Source organism: Lacerta agilis, chromosome 3 (assembly GCF_009819535.1).
Source record: "Lacerta agilis isolate rLacAgi1 chromosome 3, rLacAgi1.pri, whole genome shotgun sequence".
In the NCBI taxonomy this organism is placed as follows: domain Eukaryota; kingdom Metazoa; phylum Chordata; class Lepidosauria; order Squamata; family Lacertidae; genus Lacerta; species Lacerta agilis.
In genome coordinates this window covers 47,458,681-47,480,955 of record NC_046314.1, presented here as the reverse complement: position 1 = coordinate 47,480,955, position 22,275 = coordinate 47,458,681, and the positions used below count along the sequence as shown (strand labels likewise).

Genomic DNA, 22,275 nt, shown 5'->3' with positions numbered 1-22,275 from the left:
TCCACCCCTGCCATAAAACTTAAGTCAGATGGAAGAGACAAAACTGATTCCGTAAACAACTAACAGGATTCCTTATCAGGTATTGGGATTCCTTTATCAGATTGGATAGCTACAGATACTTCGTAAGAAAATTACAGCCTGGTCTTAAGCATTTATACTTTGAAATAAATTTAACAGAAATCAATGGGGTGTGCATCTGCAGTGTTTCATAGAATTATAGAGTTGGAAGAGACCACAAGGGCCATCCAGTCCAACCCCCTGCCAAGCAGGAAACACCACCCAAGCATTCCTGACAGATGGCTGTCAAGCCTCCGCTTAAAGACCTCCAAAGAAGGAGACTCCACCACACTCCTTGGCAGCAAATTCCACTGTCAAACAGCTCTTACTGTCAGGATGTTCTTCCTAATGTTTAGGTGGAATCTTCTTTCTTGTAGTTTGAATCCATTGCTCCGTGTCCGCTTCTGGAGCAGCAGAAAACAACCTTTCTCCCTCCTCTATATGACATCCTTTTATATATTTGAACATGGCTATCATATCACCCCTTAACCTTCTCTTCTCCAGGCTAAACATACCCAGCTCCCTAAGCCATTCCTCATAAGGCATTGTTTCCAGGCCTTTGACCATTTTGGTTGCCCTCCTCTGGACACGTTCCAGCTTGACAGTATCCTTCTTGAACTGTGGGTGCCCAGAACTGGACACAGTATTCCAGGTGAGGTCTGACCAGAGCGGAATACAGTGGTACTATTTCTTCCCTTGATCTAGATGCTATACTCCTATTGATGCAGCCCAGAATTGCATTGGCTTTTTAGCAGCTGCATCACACTGTTGACTCATGTCAAGTTTATGGTCTACTAAGACTCCTAGATCCTTTTCACATGTACTGCTCTCAAGCTAGGTGTCACCCATCCTGTATCTGTGCCTTTCATTTTTTTTGCCCAAGTGTAGTACTTTACATTTTTCCCTGTTAAAATTCATCTTGTTTCAGACCTGCGGCACAGAGAGATTGCTTTGTTCCATCTTTATTTGCTAAACTTCGTAATTGGTGTTAACTCCTCTTCAGTAAGATGAAATTATGAAGACCTAAAGTTTTCCTTATTAATGGCTGGGCTTCGTATACATAGTTCTTACACTGTGACAGTACTATTCAGGGCGATTAATTTTCAGATGGGAAGCAAACACCATTTTATCACACTGTAATAACTTGTTTTTCCTTGAGTGTGATCAAGATTCCTAGAAGAAGAAACAAATTTTTCAACATGCTAGCATGTTAGTAATTTTATCACATTATATTTGGCCTGAACTGAGCTTGGACTAAATCAAATGGCAATTGGAAGCTGATTATAAACCAGGTCTATATTAAAAGCTTCTTCATAGTCTTTCCCCCCCACTGCATAGTTGAACCCATCATGAAAAAAATGCTGACTTCTCCTGGTGAGAGACAGTGTCAAGATTATTCATCATCCCTTGTAGCTCTAAGACAGGGAACTGCACTTGCTTTTCAAACCATTTGGCAACTGTGAGAAGCTGTTCCTCGTGGAATGCGCGGCCAATAAACTGCAGCCCAATTGGTAAGCCTGACTCTGAAAGTGCAGAAGGAACATTTACAGCTGGTAGCCCTGAAAGACAAAATAGATCATTATTTACATTGTTTGATAGAATCACACATTATTCAATGGTAAAACAGAAACCAATACACAAGGCATTAATTTGGCATTATTGCTTCTCCTAGCTGCAACATGCTAAACATATTTCTTTCTCATCCACCTTCAGTGGGGAGAATGCACAGGTATAACAGGAGAAAGCACATTTTCACTGTCCCATGCTGTAACTAAGGACAAGGCACACACATCTTCCATTTCCAATAGGCCCTTTCTTCCAGACTACTTCCAAAAGTATCCAATATAGCCTCAGCCACATGGATTGGGCTTCTTGAGCCGTTATCCAGGCAGCAAGATAATGAACCTTTTTTGCCTGCACTTTAGGAGTGTGGTAGAATCATAGAATTGTTGGAAGGGACCCCAAGGCTCATCTAGTCTGACCCCCCTGCAATGCAGGAATCTCAACACTCATGGCATATACCCATCCAACCTCTGCTTAAAAACCCCCAATGAGTAGAATTGCCTCCCCTTTGTTTGTTGTTGTTGTTTTTATTGGGGCATCCACACAATGCTGTCATTCAGTCATTGTCTTTTCTCTGTAGTCCTTCTGCCTTTCCCCAAACAATACAGTCTGACTTTTTTTTAGGAGCAGCACAATCTTCACCTATGTAGCTATTCTTCTTTTAAGAGAGTGGTTTTGCTATATGCAGTGACATACCAGGGCAGCTCACTCCACCATAGCTCAGCACACATTTACCATAACCTTTGTAACAGGTGCTTTTATTACCCTATATATTATTTTAAATAGCAAGAAAAGTTTCTGCAGTAATTGAAAGCTGCTACTTTTTAAAAAACAAAATAGTGAAATGCCATGAAAGCACATTATTATGCTATAACATAATACTATTTTTTTTATTTAAAAATGATGTGGGGGGAGAAACCTTTCCTATAATAGTGGTGATCAGTACAGGGGTTTCCCCCAATCATTTTTCCATACTGCTGGGAAGCCTTAGGAATGCTGCACAAAGAAGATGTCTGTCTGGGAATGGCAAATTCAAGAAGCAACAACTAAGATTAGATGAAGTATTTGAACCATTCAGATTTTCTCACCAGCCATGTTGGCAGCCTGAGTAAAAATATCATCCTGGGTGCTGCGGGTTCTGTTGTCCTCTTTGATGAATTCCACATATGGTACAGTGTGGCTCATAGTTGTTGGAGTGAGCAAAATATCGACACCAGAATGGAAGACTTTTGCAAAATCAGTGGCAATGAGTCTTCTCACTTTCTGGGCTTTGATGAAGTAATTCTCATAGTTCCTAGAGGGGAAAACAAATTTTGTGAGAACTAGCAACAGGGCATTGAGTCTTTTAGCCAATTGCAGCATTTGGATTTGTGTGCAAAAATTGCAAACAAGATGTTATTTCCCCCCTGGGTCTACAGCTAAAGAAAACCAATTAAGTCAAAGCATTGTGACACTGGCCTCAGTTGTTTACATAAGAAGACTATCTGACTTCAATGCTTAGCTACTCTTAGAAATGAAGAGTATAGTCGTACCTTGGTTAACAAACAACTTGCAAGTCAAACGTTTCAGCTCCCAAACGCCGCAAACCCGGAAGTGAGTGTTCCGATTTGCGAACGTTCTTTGGAACCCGAACGTCCAGCGCAGTTTCTGCAGCTTCCGATTGGCTGCAGGAACTTCCTGCGTCCAACTGAAAGCCGTGCCTTGGTTTCTGAATATTTTGGAAGTCAAACGGATTTCTGGAACGGATTCCATTTGACTTCCGAGGTACGACTGTACTGCTAATATTTAAAATCTTGCCAAATGAGAAAATGATAATTTAACCAAACAAGAGCAGATGCATAGTAAGTTTAGTGAACATGGGGTAGTGCAATACTAGACCTCAAATTCAAGTATTGGGTGTTTATTAGCTGTCTTTTCAGATTTGCTGTGCAGCTATTGCTTGTGGCTTTTTTCTCCCTCACCTTCTGGATTATCAGAAGGTTGGATTAAAGCCATCTGCCTCAACATACCAATCTTTACATAGCTAGAGAGAGCCATTCATTTTGCTGATTCTGGTCTTACAGTAGGCCTTGTAGGATGCTTTTCTGCCCTATTGCATTTCAACGAGACTAGGGTAGAAATGATGACCAGTTTATTAAGCAAGAGAGTGCAACAGATTTTACTGGCATATAAAAGGTAAGAGGTAAAGGACAGTTAAGTCCAGTCAAAGGTGACTATGGGGTTGCAGTGCTCATCTTGCTTTCAGGCCGAGGGAGCCAGCCTTTGTACACAGACAGCTTTCCGGGTCATGTGGCCAGCATGTTACAGTCTTAAGACGTATGAGACATGTTAAGTCTCAGTCCATCAGGACTTGCTTCTAAGTATGCCTGCATAGTTAGGAACACAGCATCATTCATTTAGATCAGCAGCTCACACAATCCTAAATTGCATAATCTTAAGTGCCTATCATTGGGATGCGGGTGGCACTGTGGGTTAAACCACAGAGCCTAGGGCTTGCTGATCAGAAGGTCGGCGGTTCAAATCCCCATGACGGGGTGAGCTCCCATTGCTCAGTCCCAGCTCCTGCCCACCTAGCAGTTCGAAAGCACGTCAAAGTGCAAGTAGATAAATAGGTACCGCTCCAACAGGAAGGTAAATGGCGTTTCCGTGTGCTGCTCTGGTTCACCACAAGCGGCTTTGTCATGCTGGCCACATGACCTGGAAGCTGTACGCTGGCTCCCTCGGCCAGTAATGCGAGATGAGCGCCGCAACCCCAGAGTCGGACACGACTGGACCTAATGGTCAGGGGTCCCTTTACCTTTAAGTGCCTATCATTAACTCCAAGGTGTATGGCAGTAACAGTTGCCGAAGTGTTGTGATATTATACAGTAATAGCATGTGGTACACTCTAAGAGAAAGACACAAAAGGATGGAAGAGTTGAACTAGGGTTAAAATATTTGGCAAAATGCCCCCTTTTTACTGCAGAGCAGTTTGGCAACAGGCTATGCAGAAAAGTTGTAATTTCTTTTTTTCTTGAAGGTTTTCAAAAAAAGATTGGTATGGTATGTTGAGCTATCATGGGCCCCAGTCTGAATGGGAGAAGCTTTAGCTATTGCTTTGAGTTTCTTCCTTCCATCTAAGCACACATTGGGCATCTCAACTCAAATTGGGATTTCTCTTTGGTCCTTACTTCCACCTAACTCACAGCTGCCTTTAATTCCACCTGGTTGCTCAGAGCTTGCACATTTATTGTCATCACCAATCTCCTCCAAACATCTCGGTGCAATGTGCATAGGGTTATCTCATTTTATCCTTGTAAATGTCCCATGAAGTAAGCTAAGCTGACAAGCAGCCACTAGCCCAAAGCCATCCAGGGACCATCATGGCTGAACAGGAATCTGACCAGGTCTCGCCAATCTATCCAGTGCATCACACCAGCAGAGGGTAGCACAAATTGTGCTTATAAGGCCTGCTTTGCAAATGCCCCATGATCTTAAGAAACATCTAGAACATTTACCCATCTGAAGGTATTAGACTTGAATCTGTTTCCTTCTCTGGGCTTCTGGTCGCCCACTGTTCACATCTGCTTCTTTGGTCAGCTCTTTTACCCCAGTTGGCCAGGTTACTGTTTTATATATTGTAAGAACAAAATAGCTTTCTTGGGAATTTAACTCAACTGTCTGGGTTGCTTCCATGAAGTCATTCAAATGGGCCTGCAAGAGGATGAGTCACGTATGATAGTTCCCACCTTAGCTGACATTTGAACACAGGTTTCTCTAATTCCAAACAAAACAAAACACGAGACCAAGGGGAAAAAAGCTTTATAGTTAACACTTGCACAAAAAGTTGATGTTTTCACTTCTGATTATTTAAAATAAGCTCCTGGTCAAGAGGGTACATAGGAGAGAATAGAAAATGAGAGAGTCGCCTAGTAGATTGCGCATAATTTTAGGAAATAGTGTTTTGCTGTATATTACAGCTATAACAGTATCAGCAATAATAATATTGTCTTAACTGCATGGAAAAATCTGTCCAGCATGAGTAATTTCACCCTTAACTGAACAACAAATAAAATGCTAGCTTTGTAAATTTGAGCTTTCAAATGTGCTGAACTTACTGTTTTAGCAAGAAGTAGTTTCCTGATAGAATTCTTCCCCTTACGACATCATTAAAGCCTTCCCGGCGCGTGGCTGCATACAAGGCTTCGGTGGACTTGTCAGCGCTGCTGCGGTGCCCTAAAATTAAAAGTCACCAGTGATTTGGAAATGCATCTTAAACCATTCAAAGTCACCTCATGAATAAACAATAGAAATTACTGTGCTGTACAAATATATCCGAGGTTTATTTGCTGCTGTTGCATACAGCTAAATGTCAGATGCTGTTTATTCATGGGACAGGAAGCTAAACGAATCACGTGGGTTTCTGCAGCAGCAGCAGCCCACCACAAGTAGCTATTTGACTTGGGACAAGTTGAATGGTCTTGGTTGAACATTTTTAGCATGAAGAGGGATAACTGGGAGGCCTTAAATGCTCGCTCACCCCAAAAAAACTTCCAAAATTTTACATTGTTTGTACCCATTTTCTTGCTGCCCGCTGCCCCTCGGAGCAGCTGCTTTAGTGCCAGGTTTTTGTTCACTCCTCCCCACTCCTTTTCTTCCTCACATGTTCCCTGAATACAGGTATCAGGGATCGTGTTGCGAACACGACAGCATTATGCCACAAAACAGCCAGTTAGATTTTGCACTGTCAAAGAGGGCCAATAAAGCTGATTCGGAGATTTATTTTATAAACTTTCCTTTATAAAATTGTCCCCATTCTGGAAGGGTGTGTGCAATGGGGCTGTGCTTGAGCACATGGCAGGAAAGCAAAGGGCGTGGAGCTGCTATTGCAGCCACGGCTTGCCCAAAGCCTAAGCCAGGAATGTGGACCGTGAGGATTGCCAGATGTTGCTGGACTACAATTCCCATCATCCCTGCTCAGCAGTCATGCTGGCTGGGGCTGATAGGAACTGGAGTTCTACAACTTTGAAGGTTCTCCTTTTCCGACCTGGACCATACAGGTGCTTCTTTTCCTGCAGCTTAGAGCTCCTACTATTGTTAATCTGAGTGAGCAGTTTACTTCCTCTTTGGAACCTCCTTCAAAACTCCTGAAAGTGGAAACCTCTTTTCAGGTTGGTGAATGGGACTGTGAAGTTCTGTTTCAACTCAGCCCTAAAGCAGAGACATTTTCAATCTAGCAAGAATAATACAGAGTACGTCAAGGGTACTTATGCCCTGCCAGGGGGTTCCTCTGATAATATCCAATAATTCATATTGATTTAGAATATATTATCTAAGATTTGGAAAGGACACAATGAAGTGGCTGCAGATTTCAGCAGGCTTATATGTTTCACAATATATTTTGACACAAACGTTTTGAAAAAGGGCCAGGACTTGTTCAGCTTTGTTATTCTTTTCCTGATAAAAATGCTGGGAACAGGCATTTGAGAGTCAATGTGTTGAAGTACAATATTTCAACTGACTTGGCACTTAAAAAGTACACTGGAAAGTACAGGGAGGGTGATACCGAACAGGAGCCATTGTCTTTGACCAGGAAGTGCAGAGGTATTTCAATAACATTGTATTCCCTCATCAGTTGACCTTGAGTGCAGAAGAACAATTGAGCTGAACAATACATGTACTTTGTCCTGCAGAGCACACTCGTCCAAGGACACAGCTGAGACAACACTTCTGTCATAATAAAAACATGCTCAAAGAAATAATACAGAAAGTTTGGCCACCAGCAGACCTCACTGCAACTAATAAGAGACTTTCCTCAGTGCTAAAAAGGCTTTGGCAGAGACATAATCTGTCTGTAATTAAAAAGCACATCAGATATGCTATATTGTGGCAGGCTGCACATTTCTGACATAATTAATGGATCTGCATTTAATCAACTAGGGACATGCTGTGAACTGAGACTCACAAGCAGGTGTACGTAAGCAGACAAATGCCTTAAAGATAATTTTTGTTTTAAGTTGGCTCTGGTTTTTAATGCAGGAGAGTCTGCCTTGCAGCTTACTATGGCTGAAACTTGTCGGGGGCAGGTTAGCAGGGCTCAACCAACTTCCTTTCATGTCATCACTCTTTGAACTGCTTCCCAGTTACAAATAAATTATCCCTGTGTTTACGCTGGAACAGGGCATTCGGTCCAAAAAAAGGTTGCCCCTGAGAACTGATCTGTTGCTTCCTTCCCTAACCTTGTTCTGTGGAGACATTGTTTGCCTGCCAAATCTAGAGACTAGTGATTTTCATATACTTTGCCACTCCGCAAACCAAATAATCAGCAAGCCCACAATCTGCTGCTGGGTTTGTGTGTCAGTCCTTCTGCTGCAGTGCTTGCCTTTCTCCCAGAAGTAGCACACCATTCACACACATCCACAGTAATCAGTCCATTTTTTTATTATTATTTTTTGTTGGTATCTCAAACTTCAGGAGGAGGTATACTATGGTTGATGCTTGGTTGGGTGGAACATGCGCTATAGGCAGCTGCCTGACCTTGCTGGGTGTGTGAGTCCTAGCCATGAGTCAGCCAACACCTACCTTCAAAGTTGGAAATTCCACTACTCTGTTTGAGCAGAATGGACAAAGAGAAGAGAGGAAGGGGTTGGGGAAAGCAGAGGAAAGCATGCATGATTGTCCTAGGTAATGTTTTTGCAGAAAAGACCACTCCTCTTTTGAAAGGTGTGACTTTAACCACAGAAACACACTCCCATTCAAAATGCATTCGGATTGAACTTATTTCTAGTTAAAGAAATGTGTAGTCATTAGTGGGTTGTGGCAAATGTATAAAGTGGACCGACACTGCTCAATCGTATTGTGGGGAGGAATAGTCCCACCCCCTCATCTCTCTCTCTCTCTCTCTCTCTCTCTCTCTCTCTCTCTCTCTCACACACACACACACACACACACACAGACAAAACACCTCTTCACCACATTAAGGACTCCCACCTGATTTGCACACTGGATGTTTGTAGTAGCTGCTAGTGTTCCAGTTCTGTGCACTGTATTACGATTCTACAAATGATGTAGATCATACAGAAAGATGCAGGTCAGCGCTGTGGAGGCTTGCAGCCACAGTACGCGACAGAGAAAGGTGCGGGAGCAATAATGACTGGAAGAAGCGGACTAGAAACAGATCTGACAGCAGGTCTTGCACAGCTCATAGGCTGCCCATTAAAGAACAGGAATAATTTATAATATACCCTAGTTGTCCTTGTTAGTAAGGCCTTTTTTGGCATAAGCGCTAGAGGGCAATGGATTTATCTAATTTACATGACACTTGTTGGAAAGAAGCCTTACCGTACTCCAGGCCATCAAATCGGGCCATGTTCGATGCTACTTCTGCTGCACAAAGCACATGGTAGCAGACAATGGAGTAACAGGTGTGCGGGAGTCTGACGTCAATCACTTTGGCGCCAGCTTTCTCAAAGAGGTCAGCTGCCTTAGACCACACGGCCAGAGTTTGACTAGACAATCCTGGTGCGTTGTATTCCTAGAGAAGGGGGAGGGTGAAAAGCATAACCCTCTGCACCAACAACTTTATGTGCATCTTCTCAGTTCTTAGCTGAGCCAGAATTATCAAGTGCTTTGTAGCATGTTAAACTCCAAAGTGAAAATTTGTCCGTTTCAAAAAAAATATTATTGAATACTTCCTTTGGCAGGCAGCTAGGATGGCATGTGCTTGGTTTTAGTTATAGATTTAGTGCCAAACTGCAGCTTGCTTCAGAGGCCAGCCTGTCTTTCTAAGGTAATTGGGAATGACTGGAATGAGCTGAGTCATAAAGCCCAGGGAACCAAACTGATGAGCTAGGATAGAACGACTGACAGGGAGCTCATTGGCAAAAGGAGAGCCAAGACCTGCCAGGATTTTCCACAAGCCCCAATGCAGATGGAGGACTTTAGGCTAATATAAATAATATAGGTAGATTTCAAAACAACACGACATATTAAACTGAATGGTGGGCAATGGTTGCAAATAAGGCCCAGTTCTGCATTCAGTGATGACCTGGTTCCAGCAGTTTCCATTAATGGCTATTGTGAAAATAAAATCGAAAATTCTTTCTAGTAGCACCTTAGAGACCAACTGAGTTTGTTCCTGGTATGAGCTTTCGTGTGCATGCACACTTCTTCAGATACACTGAATTACAGCCGTTAAGAGTCGTCAACAGGTTTTCCACACCTATCAGCTGATCACCCATTCCCACCACCCTTCTAAGCAATACCCCTCCCCACTCCCTCACTATATTTAAGGATCTGGTGACTTCTGTTTCAATGTATCTGAAGAAGTGTGCATGCACACAAAAGCTCATACCAGGAACAAACTCAGTTGGTCTCTAAGGTGCTACTAGAAAGAATTTTCGATTTTGTTTTGACTATGGCAGACCAACACGGCTACCCACCTGTAACTGCAACTATTGTGAAAATGTTCCTGCAAATCAGAACAAAATTCTTATAGTGTTGTAACCATTTTAAATAACTGTGAAAAACATAACCATCTATAATACTAATAACAGCTGGTATATAGTGAGTAATCTTTGTCATTTCACCTTTCCCCCTTGATTTAGCTAAGCTCTTTTTCAACAGAAGGAGCTGTAAGTTTTCACTATTTCCAGGCAATGAGTTAACAAGCAGGCTATACCAGTGTTTTTCAACCACTGTTCCGTGGCACACTAGTGTGCCGCGAGATGTTGCCTGGTGTGCCGTGGGAAAAATTGTGTTTATTTGATTCCTATTCAAGAGAATTACTTTATATATAGTCAATATAGGCACAGAGTTAAATTTTTTAACATTTTCTAATGGTGGTGTGCCTCGTGATTTTTTGCATGAAACAAGTGTGCCTTTGCCCAAAAAAGGTTGAAAAACACTGGGCTATACCATTAAGGCTGCAGTCTTAACCCCCGTTACCTGAGAGGAAGCCTCTTTGAATTTAGCAGAACCTGTTTATGAGCAGATATGGCAAAGATCACATTGTAATTCAACACTTCTTTCTTTCACAGTGTGCATAGTTCTTTCTCTCTTATTTTTAGTGCAGTCTTTTGCAGTAAGTCAGAATGGTCAACTATGAGTTTTGGTCTGGATGTTATGAATTTAGTTCCCTAAAAAAACCAATGGGTTTTCAATATCATTGTCCATCTCACTGGGAAAAAAAATCGAAGTACATCCACAAAAGGAAGGGTGGGGAATCGTGTGTATAACCCAAAATGAGGAACATGTGTAAATAACTTCAGAAGACGAAAAGCCAAATTAATATTATTTTAAAAGTGGATACATACGGTAATTTCTTTGGGAGTGATGAGCTGCAGTGGGGTGTCATTCCCTCCCTGCCCCGCTAAGAGCAGCTGCCTTTTTAAAAATATATATAATCTTTCTGAAGGGTGTGGCATATCAACTCCTATCATTGCTTTCAGGGGCACTTGCATATCCATTTACAACAAGTGTGGCAGGAGCCATGCTTTCTAGCTGTTCCTGGTGATCTGTGCCTATTTTTCCAACACCTCATGGAATTGTGTGTCAATTTTGAAGTGAATGTTCCACTAGTCTTTACACTAGTCCTGGAGGGGCAGCTCAGGGGAGTCCACTTTTGGAATTCACATATTCCAAATTCCTCAAGCACCCCAAAATGCAAGTGCACATGTCAACTTAGAAGAGCACCTTGAAGACTTTGGTTGGATAATTAAATATAATGATTCTTTCAAAGTTTATGTGCGACAGGCATTCAGTGAGTACTTCTTGTTCCTCACAGTTCCGAGGAAGCCCAAACAGAGCATTTCCTAAAGCATATATTCATTCTGATTAATGAATGCCGAATAAGACATACAGTACCATTGTTCTTCAACACTGATTGTGTTCTGCAGGTTGACTATTATTATTATTTAAATTTTTATACTGCCCTTCATCTGAAAATCGCTGGGCGGTTCACAACATAAAAATAGAAAATGAGAACACTAAATACATAATGAAAACATTATGCTTCCCTTTTTCTCTTTTTGGTTTCATTTTTTATTTTTAATTAGATTACAGTGGTACCTCAGATTATGAATTTAATTCATTCCAGAGGTCTGTTCTTAACCCAAAACTGTTCTTAACCTGATGAGCGCTTTCACTAATTGCGCCTCCTGCTGCCGCCATGATTTCCGTTCTCATCCTGGGGCAAAGTTCACAACCCGGAGCAACTACTACCAGGTTAGCGGAGTTTGTAACCCGAAGCTTTTGTAACCCAAGGTAGCACTGTAGTCTGTTTTTTATTGTATGTTGAAAAGTTCCAATAAAAAAATTATGCAAAAACAAGACAAAACAAACCAGTAACCAACCCCCCTCCCACAAACACATTTAAGCGAAAAAGAATGTTCATCAGCCAAAGGCCTGGTTAAAGAGAAATGTTTTAATGACCTATGTCAGTCATAGGCAATAGGAATCCACTAACATTTAATTTAGGTGTTTATTTCCCCCCTCCAAGTGACTATTTACATACCAGTTACCTTTGGTATGCCTATGCAAAGATCCTTCACATCTGTCAAATTGGGCAGCTGAAATGGGTGGACGGGGTCCTGCACTGTGGTTGAATCTTTTGGATCATGGCCACTCAGTGCCCCTGAAACAAAGCAGAAAGACTCATGAGCTATACAGGAAAGAAAAGAGAATCCTTGAACCAAACTAGCTTTGAGAGAATTCCCATGGGAGACAGGTGTAAACATTATACCCAACACGGTGGCTGCATCGTCCACACATCTGGCGAAGATGCCTGGCACATCCATAGAGTTCACCAGCGGAATAAGACCGTGACGGGAAACCAGGCCATACGTTGGCTTCAAGCCAACCACTCCACAGTGAGAGGCTGGGTTTCTGGTGGATCCTCCTGTATCAGATCCCAGGGCCCTATGGTTGAAAAAATAATAATAACAGCAGTCAGGAGCAAACTCTACATCACATCCCAGTTTGCTCTGCAAGAACATAAGAGCTTGGTTGGATCAGACCAAAGGCCCATCCAATCTACCATCCTGTTCTCACGGGGGCCAAGCAGATGCCTGTGGGAATCCGGAAAGCCATTGCATGTCTTCCCCAGGCTGTCTTTGTTTTTTACAGAAACAAGGCATCATGACCTACCAATTATTTCTAACACTTTTCCATTAAGAAATGCACATGCAGTTAACTGCAATATGTAAACTGCTTTGTGTAAGAGCAACACACAGATTACTATTAATGCTGTCAGCCTGTGAAGTGCCTAGTCTGAAAGGGTTCTGTTTTATCTGGAATATATGCTTGCCAGGAAGAAATTCAAAGTGTGCAGTTTTTGCATTGTGTTCCTTCATGGAGCTTCAGCAGACTTTCCTCTCTCGTGCAGTTTAAGTACAGAAACCATTTCCAGATCAGGAGCAGACCAAAGTCATCTGAAGGTATATTATATGGCTCAAGGGGATTTAGTTCTCAGAAGTGATGGGAGATCACTTGGGATCCATATGGTGCTGACTTCCTTGGGAGAAGAGTGAGCTATAGAGATATAGCAGTGGTTCCCAACCTTTTTTTGGCCATGCCCCACAATAAGTATCTCTAAAATCCTGATGCCATCCCCACCATGACATATAATTCTTATTCAAAACGTGTTCTCCTATTCATGTGGAGGAAGCCTAAAAGGCCATTCACTGTTAATAACTCATTCTCTAATTGCCCCCCTTAAAAATCAATTGCCTCAAATTGGGAACCACGGATATATAGCAACAAGCCTTAGAAAGGTGTTTTCCTGACTAAAAAGTGTATTGTTGCATAAATTAAATATTAAAATATTATTATTCAAATAAACACTCTACATTTTAAAATAAAGACACAGTGGATCTATTCAGCTAAAATTAAGCAATCTGAAAAACTATTCTTTCACCCTGAGGGATAGCTTAGCCAGTAGAGTATGAGATTCTTAATATCAGGGTTGTGGGTTTGAGCCCCACGTCGGGAGAAAGATTCCTGCATTGCAGGGGGTTGGACTAGATGAACCTCATGGTCCCTTCAAAACTCTTCTATGCTTCTATAAAAATTGGAGAGTTAAAAATGCACTTAGATTTTTCTCATGAAGACAAATAGGACTTCAAAACTGGCTTGCGTTTTAAAACTTTTTCAAAACTGGATTTATTCACAAAGTATTTAAAAAACAGAAACAAAAACATAAAGTATTGGTATCAGCACAGCTATGCAATGTAGAATAAATCGAGGATCTGAAGAATGTTAGTCTGAAAATCCCCCTCTATCTGAATTATTATCCCACAGTGATGTCAACACAAAAGCCTGGGATGAAAAGGTATTTTATTGTAAGGGATGAGATGCTGCAGATTTCATTGAATCGAAATTCCTTCTCTTTTTGTGCGTGTGTGCCTGAGTTGCTGGAAAGATCCCACAGCAGTTGTCAAAGAGAAGAGGTTCAGAGGATATTGGCAACATCTCTCCTTCTTTATTGCCACAATAAATCCTTTCCAAGCAATACAAAATGCCCACAATGAGAGGATGGGAATTTGTTTAGAATGACATGGCTTAAGTCAACCTTTTGGACATAAAAGGGGGATTTACACTGTCCTCAGTACTCCTCTACCAAGTCCTGCCTTATCTATATAGAATATACAGTAAGTGATCTAATCAGGGACCATGTTGCTCCTAGGCCCTAGAATATGAACAGCACTTAGGGCCTCATTGGCACTAAGCAAATAATATGAAGTTGCATTAAGATGCTTTTAATTAAACCGTTCTAAAAAAGCCTCTTACGTGAAGCATGTGAAAGATGATACAGCAGCAGCACTGCCTCCAGAGCTTCCTCCTGTTATCAACCAGCTGGTGTCTTCATTTTGAGAACTGGGTTTCTGCACACACTTTTCTCTGTACTGTCGTGAGTAACTCCAGGGATTTCTAACCGGTCCAAATGCCCCATCTGTACTTCCAGAGCTAAGATGAGAAAATCATGGAGAAAGAATACATTTTGGGTAGTATTCAAAAGAAAGAGGGACATTGGGGTGATCTTGGAGACGAAACAAGACAGTCCAATAGGCTATTTCCTTAACTAGGTAAAGGTCACATTGTATTATGCCAGGCATAGGCAACCTTGGCCCTCCAGATGTTTTGGGACTACAACTCCTATCATCCCTAGCTAACAGGACCAATGGTCAGGGATGATAGGAGCTGTAGTCCCAAAACATCTGGAGGGCCAAGGTTGCCTATGCCTGTATTATGCCTTCACTGGCCTCTCAGGCTAAATTACTAGTCAAGGTTAAGGACACAGAAAATTTAGATAAGGACCATCAAGTGCTTAATTCACAGGAAATGTGCTATGGAAATAATAATGGCTTTTGTGTACAAATAGACACTGCGATGAGTAGCCTACTAAGTTTTACTCAGAGTAGACTCACTGAAATTAATGAACATCATTATTATTCATTGAATTTATACAGGTGAAACTCAAAAAATTAGAATATCGTGGAAAGGTTCATTTCTTTCAGTAATTCAACTTAAAAGGTGAAACTAATATATGAGATAGACTCATGGCATGCAAAGCGAGATATGTCAAGCCTTTATTTGTTATAATTGTGATGATTATGGCGTACAGCTGATGAGAACCCCAAATTAACAATTTCAGCTTTGGAGTTTTCATCAGCTGTACACCATAATCAACCCAATAGCCCCCCCAAGCTAGGTCCATTATTTTAATGGCTCTGAGTAAAACTTAGTTGAATGCCCCTTGAAGCTTATCAGTTCAGCTACAGATTAAAAACTTTTTTGTCTCTCTTTCCAAGTACATATGAAATCCTTTGCTCTGAAACAGGACCAAAAAATAAATCAGTTGACACTCCTAAATTTGATTGGTTCACACAGTCAAGGGTGAGCAACCCAAAGCTCTCCTATAGACTCTTTGAAAAGTTGGAGAGCTGCAATAGGCTAACCTTCTCCAGTCTGCTACCCACCAGAGGTTTTGGAACATTATATCCCATCAGCCTCAGCCAGTATGACCAATGATCAGGAATGATGGGAGCTGTAGTCCAAAAATCTAGAGGGTGCCTGTTAAGGGAAGACTGATGTGAAAATATTGAGTTAGATGAACCAATGGTCTGACTTGGTATAAGGCAATTTTCCATGTTCCTATGTATTTGCAGTGTGTAAGAAATTTCATCCCTGCAGCATGTGACCCAATTTGTATGGTTGCAAAGATAGGCTTGAAACCATGTGGCCAATGTCTGCTAAAATCTCTGAAGCAGGAAGAGAACTGAGCAGCCAGAGCTTTAGCACCATATGATGTTCCCAGCCCAGCATCAAGATAGGCAGTCTTGCATCTGTAGTTAAACAGAAGTGAAGCAACACATTAGGCATCCAACAGCATAAAAATATTTAACTTGGCTTACCCCATGGCAAATTCATCTAGGTTTGTTTTTCCAAGAAGCACAGCTCCTTGATCCAGCAATTTTTGAACTACAGTTGCATTGTAAGGGGGGATATAACCTGAAAAACAAAAAGACTGGATTGGCTGAATTGTTTTATATTAGTGAGGTTTTGTGTTGTTGTTTTTTAATGAGTATGCCATGCATATTACCGTTAGTCCCTGTTTACATGGATTCCTACTGAGAATATGACAACCACAGGTATTTCATTGTTTTGTATTATGGGGATGCAATTTGAACTTGTTTCAGGACACTACCTCAATAAGATTAGAAGTTTGCTTTCATAGCTGCCTGAGAGAAGATTCTCTTCTCAAAACTGCAGTGTGTCTTGGCAACCCTGACATCTCCCCTCTATTACTTGTTCCACAAATACTGAGTTCAGCTGCCCAACGAATAATACAGCAGGATTCTAGTACCCCTTTCAAAGCCTATACAAGTGAAGACGGGGAGGTACGAAGGCTCTAAAAATATTCAAGTGAATCAATGAAATCAATGGAACTAGTCAGTGCCTGTGGACTTGAAGATTAGAGTCTTTGTTTTGGTGTCTGTTCAACATTGGTATCTGAAGAGGTTTATACCTGGTGGCTCAGAGACCAGGGGCAGTGGCAGCTGCTGCCTGGAGGACTCCCAAGGACAGGGGAAAGGAGAGGAGCCTAGGGCAGGGGTCTGCAACCTTTAAGACCAAAAGAGCCACTTGGACCCGTTTCCGAAGGGGGGAAAAAACCTGGGAGCCGCAAAACCATTGCGACATTTAAAACAAATATAACACTGCATTTTATTTTTAAAAATCCTATTTAAATAAAAAAAATCCGATTTAAATAAAAAAATCCTATTTAAATAAAAAAAAATCTGATTTAAATAAAAAAAATCCATTAAAAAAAATCATTCATTTTTATCCACCCTGGGGACCACTACCAGGTCACAGCCTGATCCAAGGTGGGTTGCAACAGCATACAAATATTTGATTTGTTGGTGTTTTTTTTAAAATGAGTCCTCAACTGCACACTTGTGTTAAATGTTTGTCCCATGTCTAATTGAAGACTGCTGGCTTTTACAATAATCTTAGTGTCTTTTACTCTTAATATTTCAGACCAGAGGCTATGTTCACCTCTTCCAACCTCCTCTCTTGCTTAATAAAGCACAGAATTGCACCAGAGAAGCCTGTGATGTTTGTGCTGACTTGCATACAGGTGGCTGTAGTAGTTCGCAGTGTTCAAACCTTTTTAGGGGAGTTCCCTGCCCCCTTAATGACAATGGCGATAGATTTTGCACATGAACACAGATCCAAGTTAGGACTCCTGTCTTCCACGCCAACAGGTGCTTTGTCAAGGCTCCCCTAACACACACTCAGGACAGAGGAAAAACTGCAAAACGTCCCGGCCTTGCTCCGGGGCGGAGAGAGACGCGCGCCCGCAAGAGCGCGGTCTGATGCTGCGAGCGGAACCAGGAGCGAAGGAGGCAGCGGCAGGGAAACAGGCGCCGCTTCCTCGACCATTTTTAAAAAGAGGGCTTCCCCCCTCGCCCTCGCCTGCCACCCGCCGCCCCTGGCCCAGCCCACAGCTGCCTACCTCGTCGTTGCCTCAATGCAGCAGCCAGCAGCCTTCCAAGAGGAACCGCGGCCAGCCCGCCCCCACGGTCCTACGACCCAGCCGAGGAGTCCTGGCCTCCAGTGCCCGTGCGGGCATGCGTCTGAAGGCCCCCTTCCTGCCCCCATCCTGTCCCGCCTCCCAGGTGCCTCTGGATGCTGCGGGGTCCCACATAGCTGCCGACCCCGGAGCTCCCCTGTCCGCCCCAAGGCCGCCTCCCACGCTAGGAAGACTCCCGGAGCTGGGCAGGGTTGGTCCCGCCAGGCAGGCTTGGGGGGGGCGGCCTCTCCCATGGACGCCTGCTTCGGAGGTGGAGGCGGGGTCTTCAAAGTTCCCCCTCCCGCTCGCCCAGCTCCATCTCTTCCCGAAGGAGTGCGCGCACCTCAGGTGCGCTCCCCGCCAGAGCCCTCAGCTGAGCTGCGCCACCTCTACTACGTCCCCTCCGCCTCCGAGCCCCGCTGCCCCGCTGTTCAAGGCCAGGTGATCCTGGGTACGCCCCTGAGCAGCGCCCTCAGCCTCCGGAGGGCGGGCCGCCGGCCAGCTGGAGGGCAGTCGCTTCCGCTGGCCAGCTGGAGAAGTGGGCGGGCGTATCTGCCCCGGAGCCCCAGAGCCGCGGCAGCCGTGTAAAAGAGCCGCATGCGGCTCCGGAGCCGCAGGTTGCTGACCCCCGGCCTAGGGGAACACACCACAAGGGAGGGTGTTTGAAAAGGGGCGAGAAGCTGCCAGCTCTGCAGGCAAAGAGTGACATAACTGGGCTTCTGAGCCCCACAAGGGTGCTGCAGAAAGAATGTCACTGGTCAAGGGAGCTGTGGACTCAAAAAGGTTGAAAACCTCTGATCCAATGTATCTACTCATCAACATAGTTATCTACTACAAAAGAATGAATCCATTTAAGACAGAACCACAGTACTCCTATCTATATCCTTAATAGATTGAGGAGCAGAGCTCAAAGGTGTTGGCTTATCTTAAAAATGCTACTTTACCTTTTAGCATCTTGGATGCACATGTTGTTTCGATTCCAGTTGTGCTGAAGTTGTCTTTCACTGCAAAAGGAATTCCATCCAAATCCCCCAGTATCTGACCTATATTACGGATGACAGTGTGAAGATTATTTCAATCAGCGCATCATGCACACAGCATTATTTAAACATTGAGGTTGTTCTAAATAATTTTTGACATGTTGTCTGAACTTCTAGACCTGCTGTGTGAGCAGATTTGGAAAAGGTGTGAAAAAACCACACAGTTGTCTCTCGCAATCTCCGAAACCTTTTGTTCTTGCTACCCCTTTCCCCCAGCACAACTGTGGATAGTGCTAGGTCAGTAGTGCTGCAGCTATGGTGTAGCACTTAGGAATGTGAGCACGGAAGCAGCAGTGGGGCTGTCCTCACATGCCAATGCATCAGTGCCAATACCAGAGCAAAATAACATGCATTATAGGTCTTCTTTTCAGTAAGGTGATCTGCTGCTATGGTCAACAGAGTGTAGGATTGGGTGCACCAATTCTCACTTTTTGGTTTACCATTAGAAATTTCCCTCAGTTCTAATTTGCTCTACATTTTCCTCCCGTCACAACGAGAAAGGCATTTTGTAAATGAGGTAAGTTATGAGCTACTTTTAAAAACCATAATGGCTAGACTTTTTTCTTTTTTAACAACAGAGGATGCAGAAATCCAAATGCTGTACTAGGTTTCAGATTAATAGAACCTACCAACATCATTTTTTCTGCTTGGGGCACTTTTAATGAAATGCCTACTATTGTTTTGCCTACAAGTCTAACTAGGTCTGTGGCCTGAGTAGTGCTTTAATGGGCATTCCAAGGACAGGTAGCGGGTGGGATTGAGCTGGCCCAAGAGCTGCTAGATCCAAACCTGGTCTGAAACAGTGCAAGCAGGACCGGCCCAAGACATTCTGGCACCTGAGCACCTCTGTCTCCACCTAGGAAGAAGGGGTAAGTGGAAATCTATATCGGGAACAAGGGGGAAATAAAGATCTACATCAGGATCTGTTCCCCCTGTGGATCCAGCTGCCCAAGGTCGTAACCTCACTTTGCCTCATGGGTGGGATGGCCCTGAGTGCTTGTTCATATTAAACCATAGTTTATTTTAACTATAGTTTAATGTAATGTGCGAATAAGGCCTATCTAATATCACAGAAATACAGTGAAGTTAGCTGTACTTTTTTTTTTTTACAATATGAGTAAACAAATATTCTGAGCAGAAAGTGTTAGGATCACAGCCAACATACTTTAAAGAAGAACAATTGTTCAGCAGAAATTACCTTGCCTGTATCTCTTCTCCGATGCCTCAGCCTGTTTTAATGCTGTGTCTTCTGCTACAGTGATATAAGCATTAAGAAATCTGGTAGCTTTTATTAAGGAGAGGCATTTCTGACACAGCTCTGTTGGACTCACTTGGCCTTCCTTTAGTGCTACAGATATCTGAAACATCAAAATTTTCTATTTTTAGCAGAATTTCAATAGTAAGCTTTAAAGAACTACGTCTGCCTTTGAACAAGCAACATCACGAGAATATTATGTGAAATATAACTATTAAATGTGCAATTGTATACAATGGCCTCAAGATGTGAACTAAATGTGGAGTAATATTGGAGTTAGTTTACCAAACAGGTGACTAATGAGGTCACAAATGATTTCTCAATACTATTATCTGTAGATACTTTGTTAGGTAATCACTTCATATTTTACATTATAGCCACCCCAGCAGTTAGTCTACTTTATTTTTAATTTTCTTTTTGCCACCACCAAAATTGGTCCCAGATCTTGCAGGCCAAAAAAAATGCTTGCAAGGGGCAAATCAGATGCCTGAAGAAAGAGTTAGTCTCCCTGCCCAATAGTGGGCCTACATCTACCACAGCACCCCCAGCTATGCCCATGGAAAGATCTACCACTGGTTGTGCTCCCTCTGGCAGCGATTCCAAATGCTTTCTATTCCTTTGCAAGTTCCCACGTTTAGGCTCATCACCTATACCAGCCTGGAGGTGTCATGCATAATTTCCTCAATTAGGGTTCTTCCACATTGCCAGTAGTTTTCGGTGGGATTCAATTACAGACTGGCAAATTCTGGTTTTATGATTACAGTTGATTAGGTCTTGCATGGCAACCCACATAGCGGCCAAACAGGCTAGCATATGGGGTATCTTGTTACTAGATACCTCTATATTTGCTGAGGGTGGTGCACTATCAATACACTGGTGGTTAGTTCACTAATTAAAAAAAATCAGAAAGAAATTATGTATACTTGAACAGTGCAATCCTATGCATGTTTACTGAGAAGTGCCCCATTGTGCAGACTTATTTCTTCTAAGTATGCATCGGATTGCACTGATCATAAATAGGTAACCAATGTGTGCTGTTATTGTTTTGACATGCTTGGAATTTTAAAAATATATAATTGTATTTTTAAAATACAATTATGAACATGTATGTTTACCAGCAGCTATAAATAAAATTAAAGAAAGGGAAAAGATGCTAGATAGACTGTACAGCCAGTAAAAAAAAGTTCTTTATTGTCAAAATAAGATTTTTGAAAGCTTGAAATGCAAATGATTGAGTTTTGTTGGGCAGAAAATTCATGCTCTCTCTGCAGAGATTTCTTAGGGAAATTTTGCTAGAGTGCCCCTGCCCCATTGCTGCCGTAGGACTGGAGGTGGTAGAATATAGGATTCACTTATGGAAAGCTGGAGAAAACAGCTCTCCTTTAGCAGGCATTATTAAGTGTTTCAGGGTCGGAAATATCTGTCACTTGTATTTCCACCTGCGAACTGACCTTGGTATATAAACAAAATCACATTCATGATTGCCTTGCTTTTAATCACGTTTTGCTTATGTTTCATGTACGCAGCAGGCAGAAATCCGACAGGTGAAGCTTTCCATAGCATAAAAATGCAATAAATGGAAGCGCTTCGTGGGTTGACTATCTGTCTTTCCTGCAGCTGTTAACAGGAACTGAATTTCTGTCGGAAAGCAAGCAATACCCACCCTCTAAGAGGGAACTCTGCCCGCCTAAAGAGAGAACCCAGGAGGAAGATGAAGCCTGGGAAAGAGGGGCGAATAGCTTGCTACGTCCACGGCAGCGGGGCGGGGGGAAGCAGCCAATCCCAGCGTCGCCTCACCTCTCGGAGAGAAGCTCGCAGCATTTTCTCTACCGATCCGGAATAAAAATAATCTAGCGATCTCGCGAAACTTCACCCGTATTAGTAGTCCCTGTTACCGGTAGTTTGCGAACGAGTTCATGGGCGCTGCCATTTTGAAGAACGCGTTCTAACATTGGGGCCTCTGATTGGCTCAGACTCTTCGGGGTTGAAATGATGTTATGTTCCTATTGGTTGGGGGGGTGGTCAGGCCGCGGGAAGCCGTGTCAATTGGGTGACCGGGAACACCGGGGCGCCCGCCTGAAGGAGACGCGGGGAAAGGCAGGGCAGCCTTGTTTTGCTCGCGCGGCCAGGTCTACCTGGAGGAAAGGCGACAGAGGCGGGTGGGAAGGAGAGAAGTCCTGGAAGTTAGGACATTAAGGATTGCTTATATCTAGGGGGAAGGGGTCGCCAGCCTCAGGGTTTGATAGTCTCACTAGGGGCTGGCGCATAATTGGTACTGTATTTCCAAACGAAAAAGAACCCTGCTGTGT

The 22,275-nt window shown here is 42.9% G+C and overlaps 1 protein-coding gene across 1 annotated transcript; it reads right to left on the bottom strand.

Annotated features, from left to right (window-relative positions):
• Positions 1-1,383: 1,383 nt before the first annotated feature.
• On the bottom strand, positions 1,384-21,918 carry QRSL1 (glutaminyl-tRNA amidotransferase subunit QRSL1). The gene is made up of 11 exons (XM_033143525.1): positions 21,764-21,918; positions 19,910-20,069; positions 18,616-18,714; positions 16,011-16,107; positions 14,386-14,562; positions 12,341-12,516; positions 12,120-12,232; positions 8,941-9,133; positions 5,718-5,835; positions 2,709-2,914; positions 1,384-1,616 (listed from the first exon to the last, which is right to left on the bottom strand). The coding sequence occupies exons 1-11, from the start codon at positions 21,785-21,787 to the stop codon at positions 1,405-1,407; spliced, it is 1,575 nt and encodes a 524-aa protein (XP_032999416.1). The 5' UTR covers positions 21,788-21,918; the 3' UTR covers positions 1,384-1,404.
• Between the last annotated feature and the right edge of the window lie 357 nt (positions 21,919-22,275).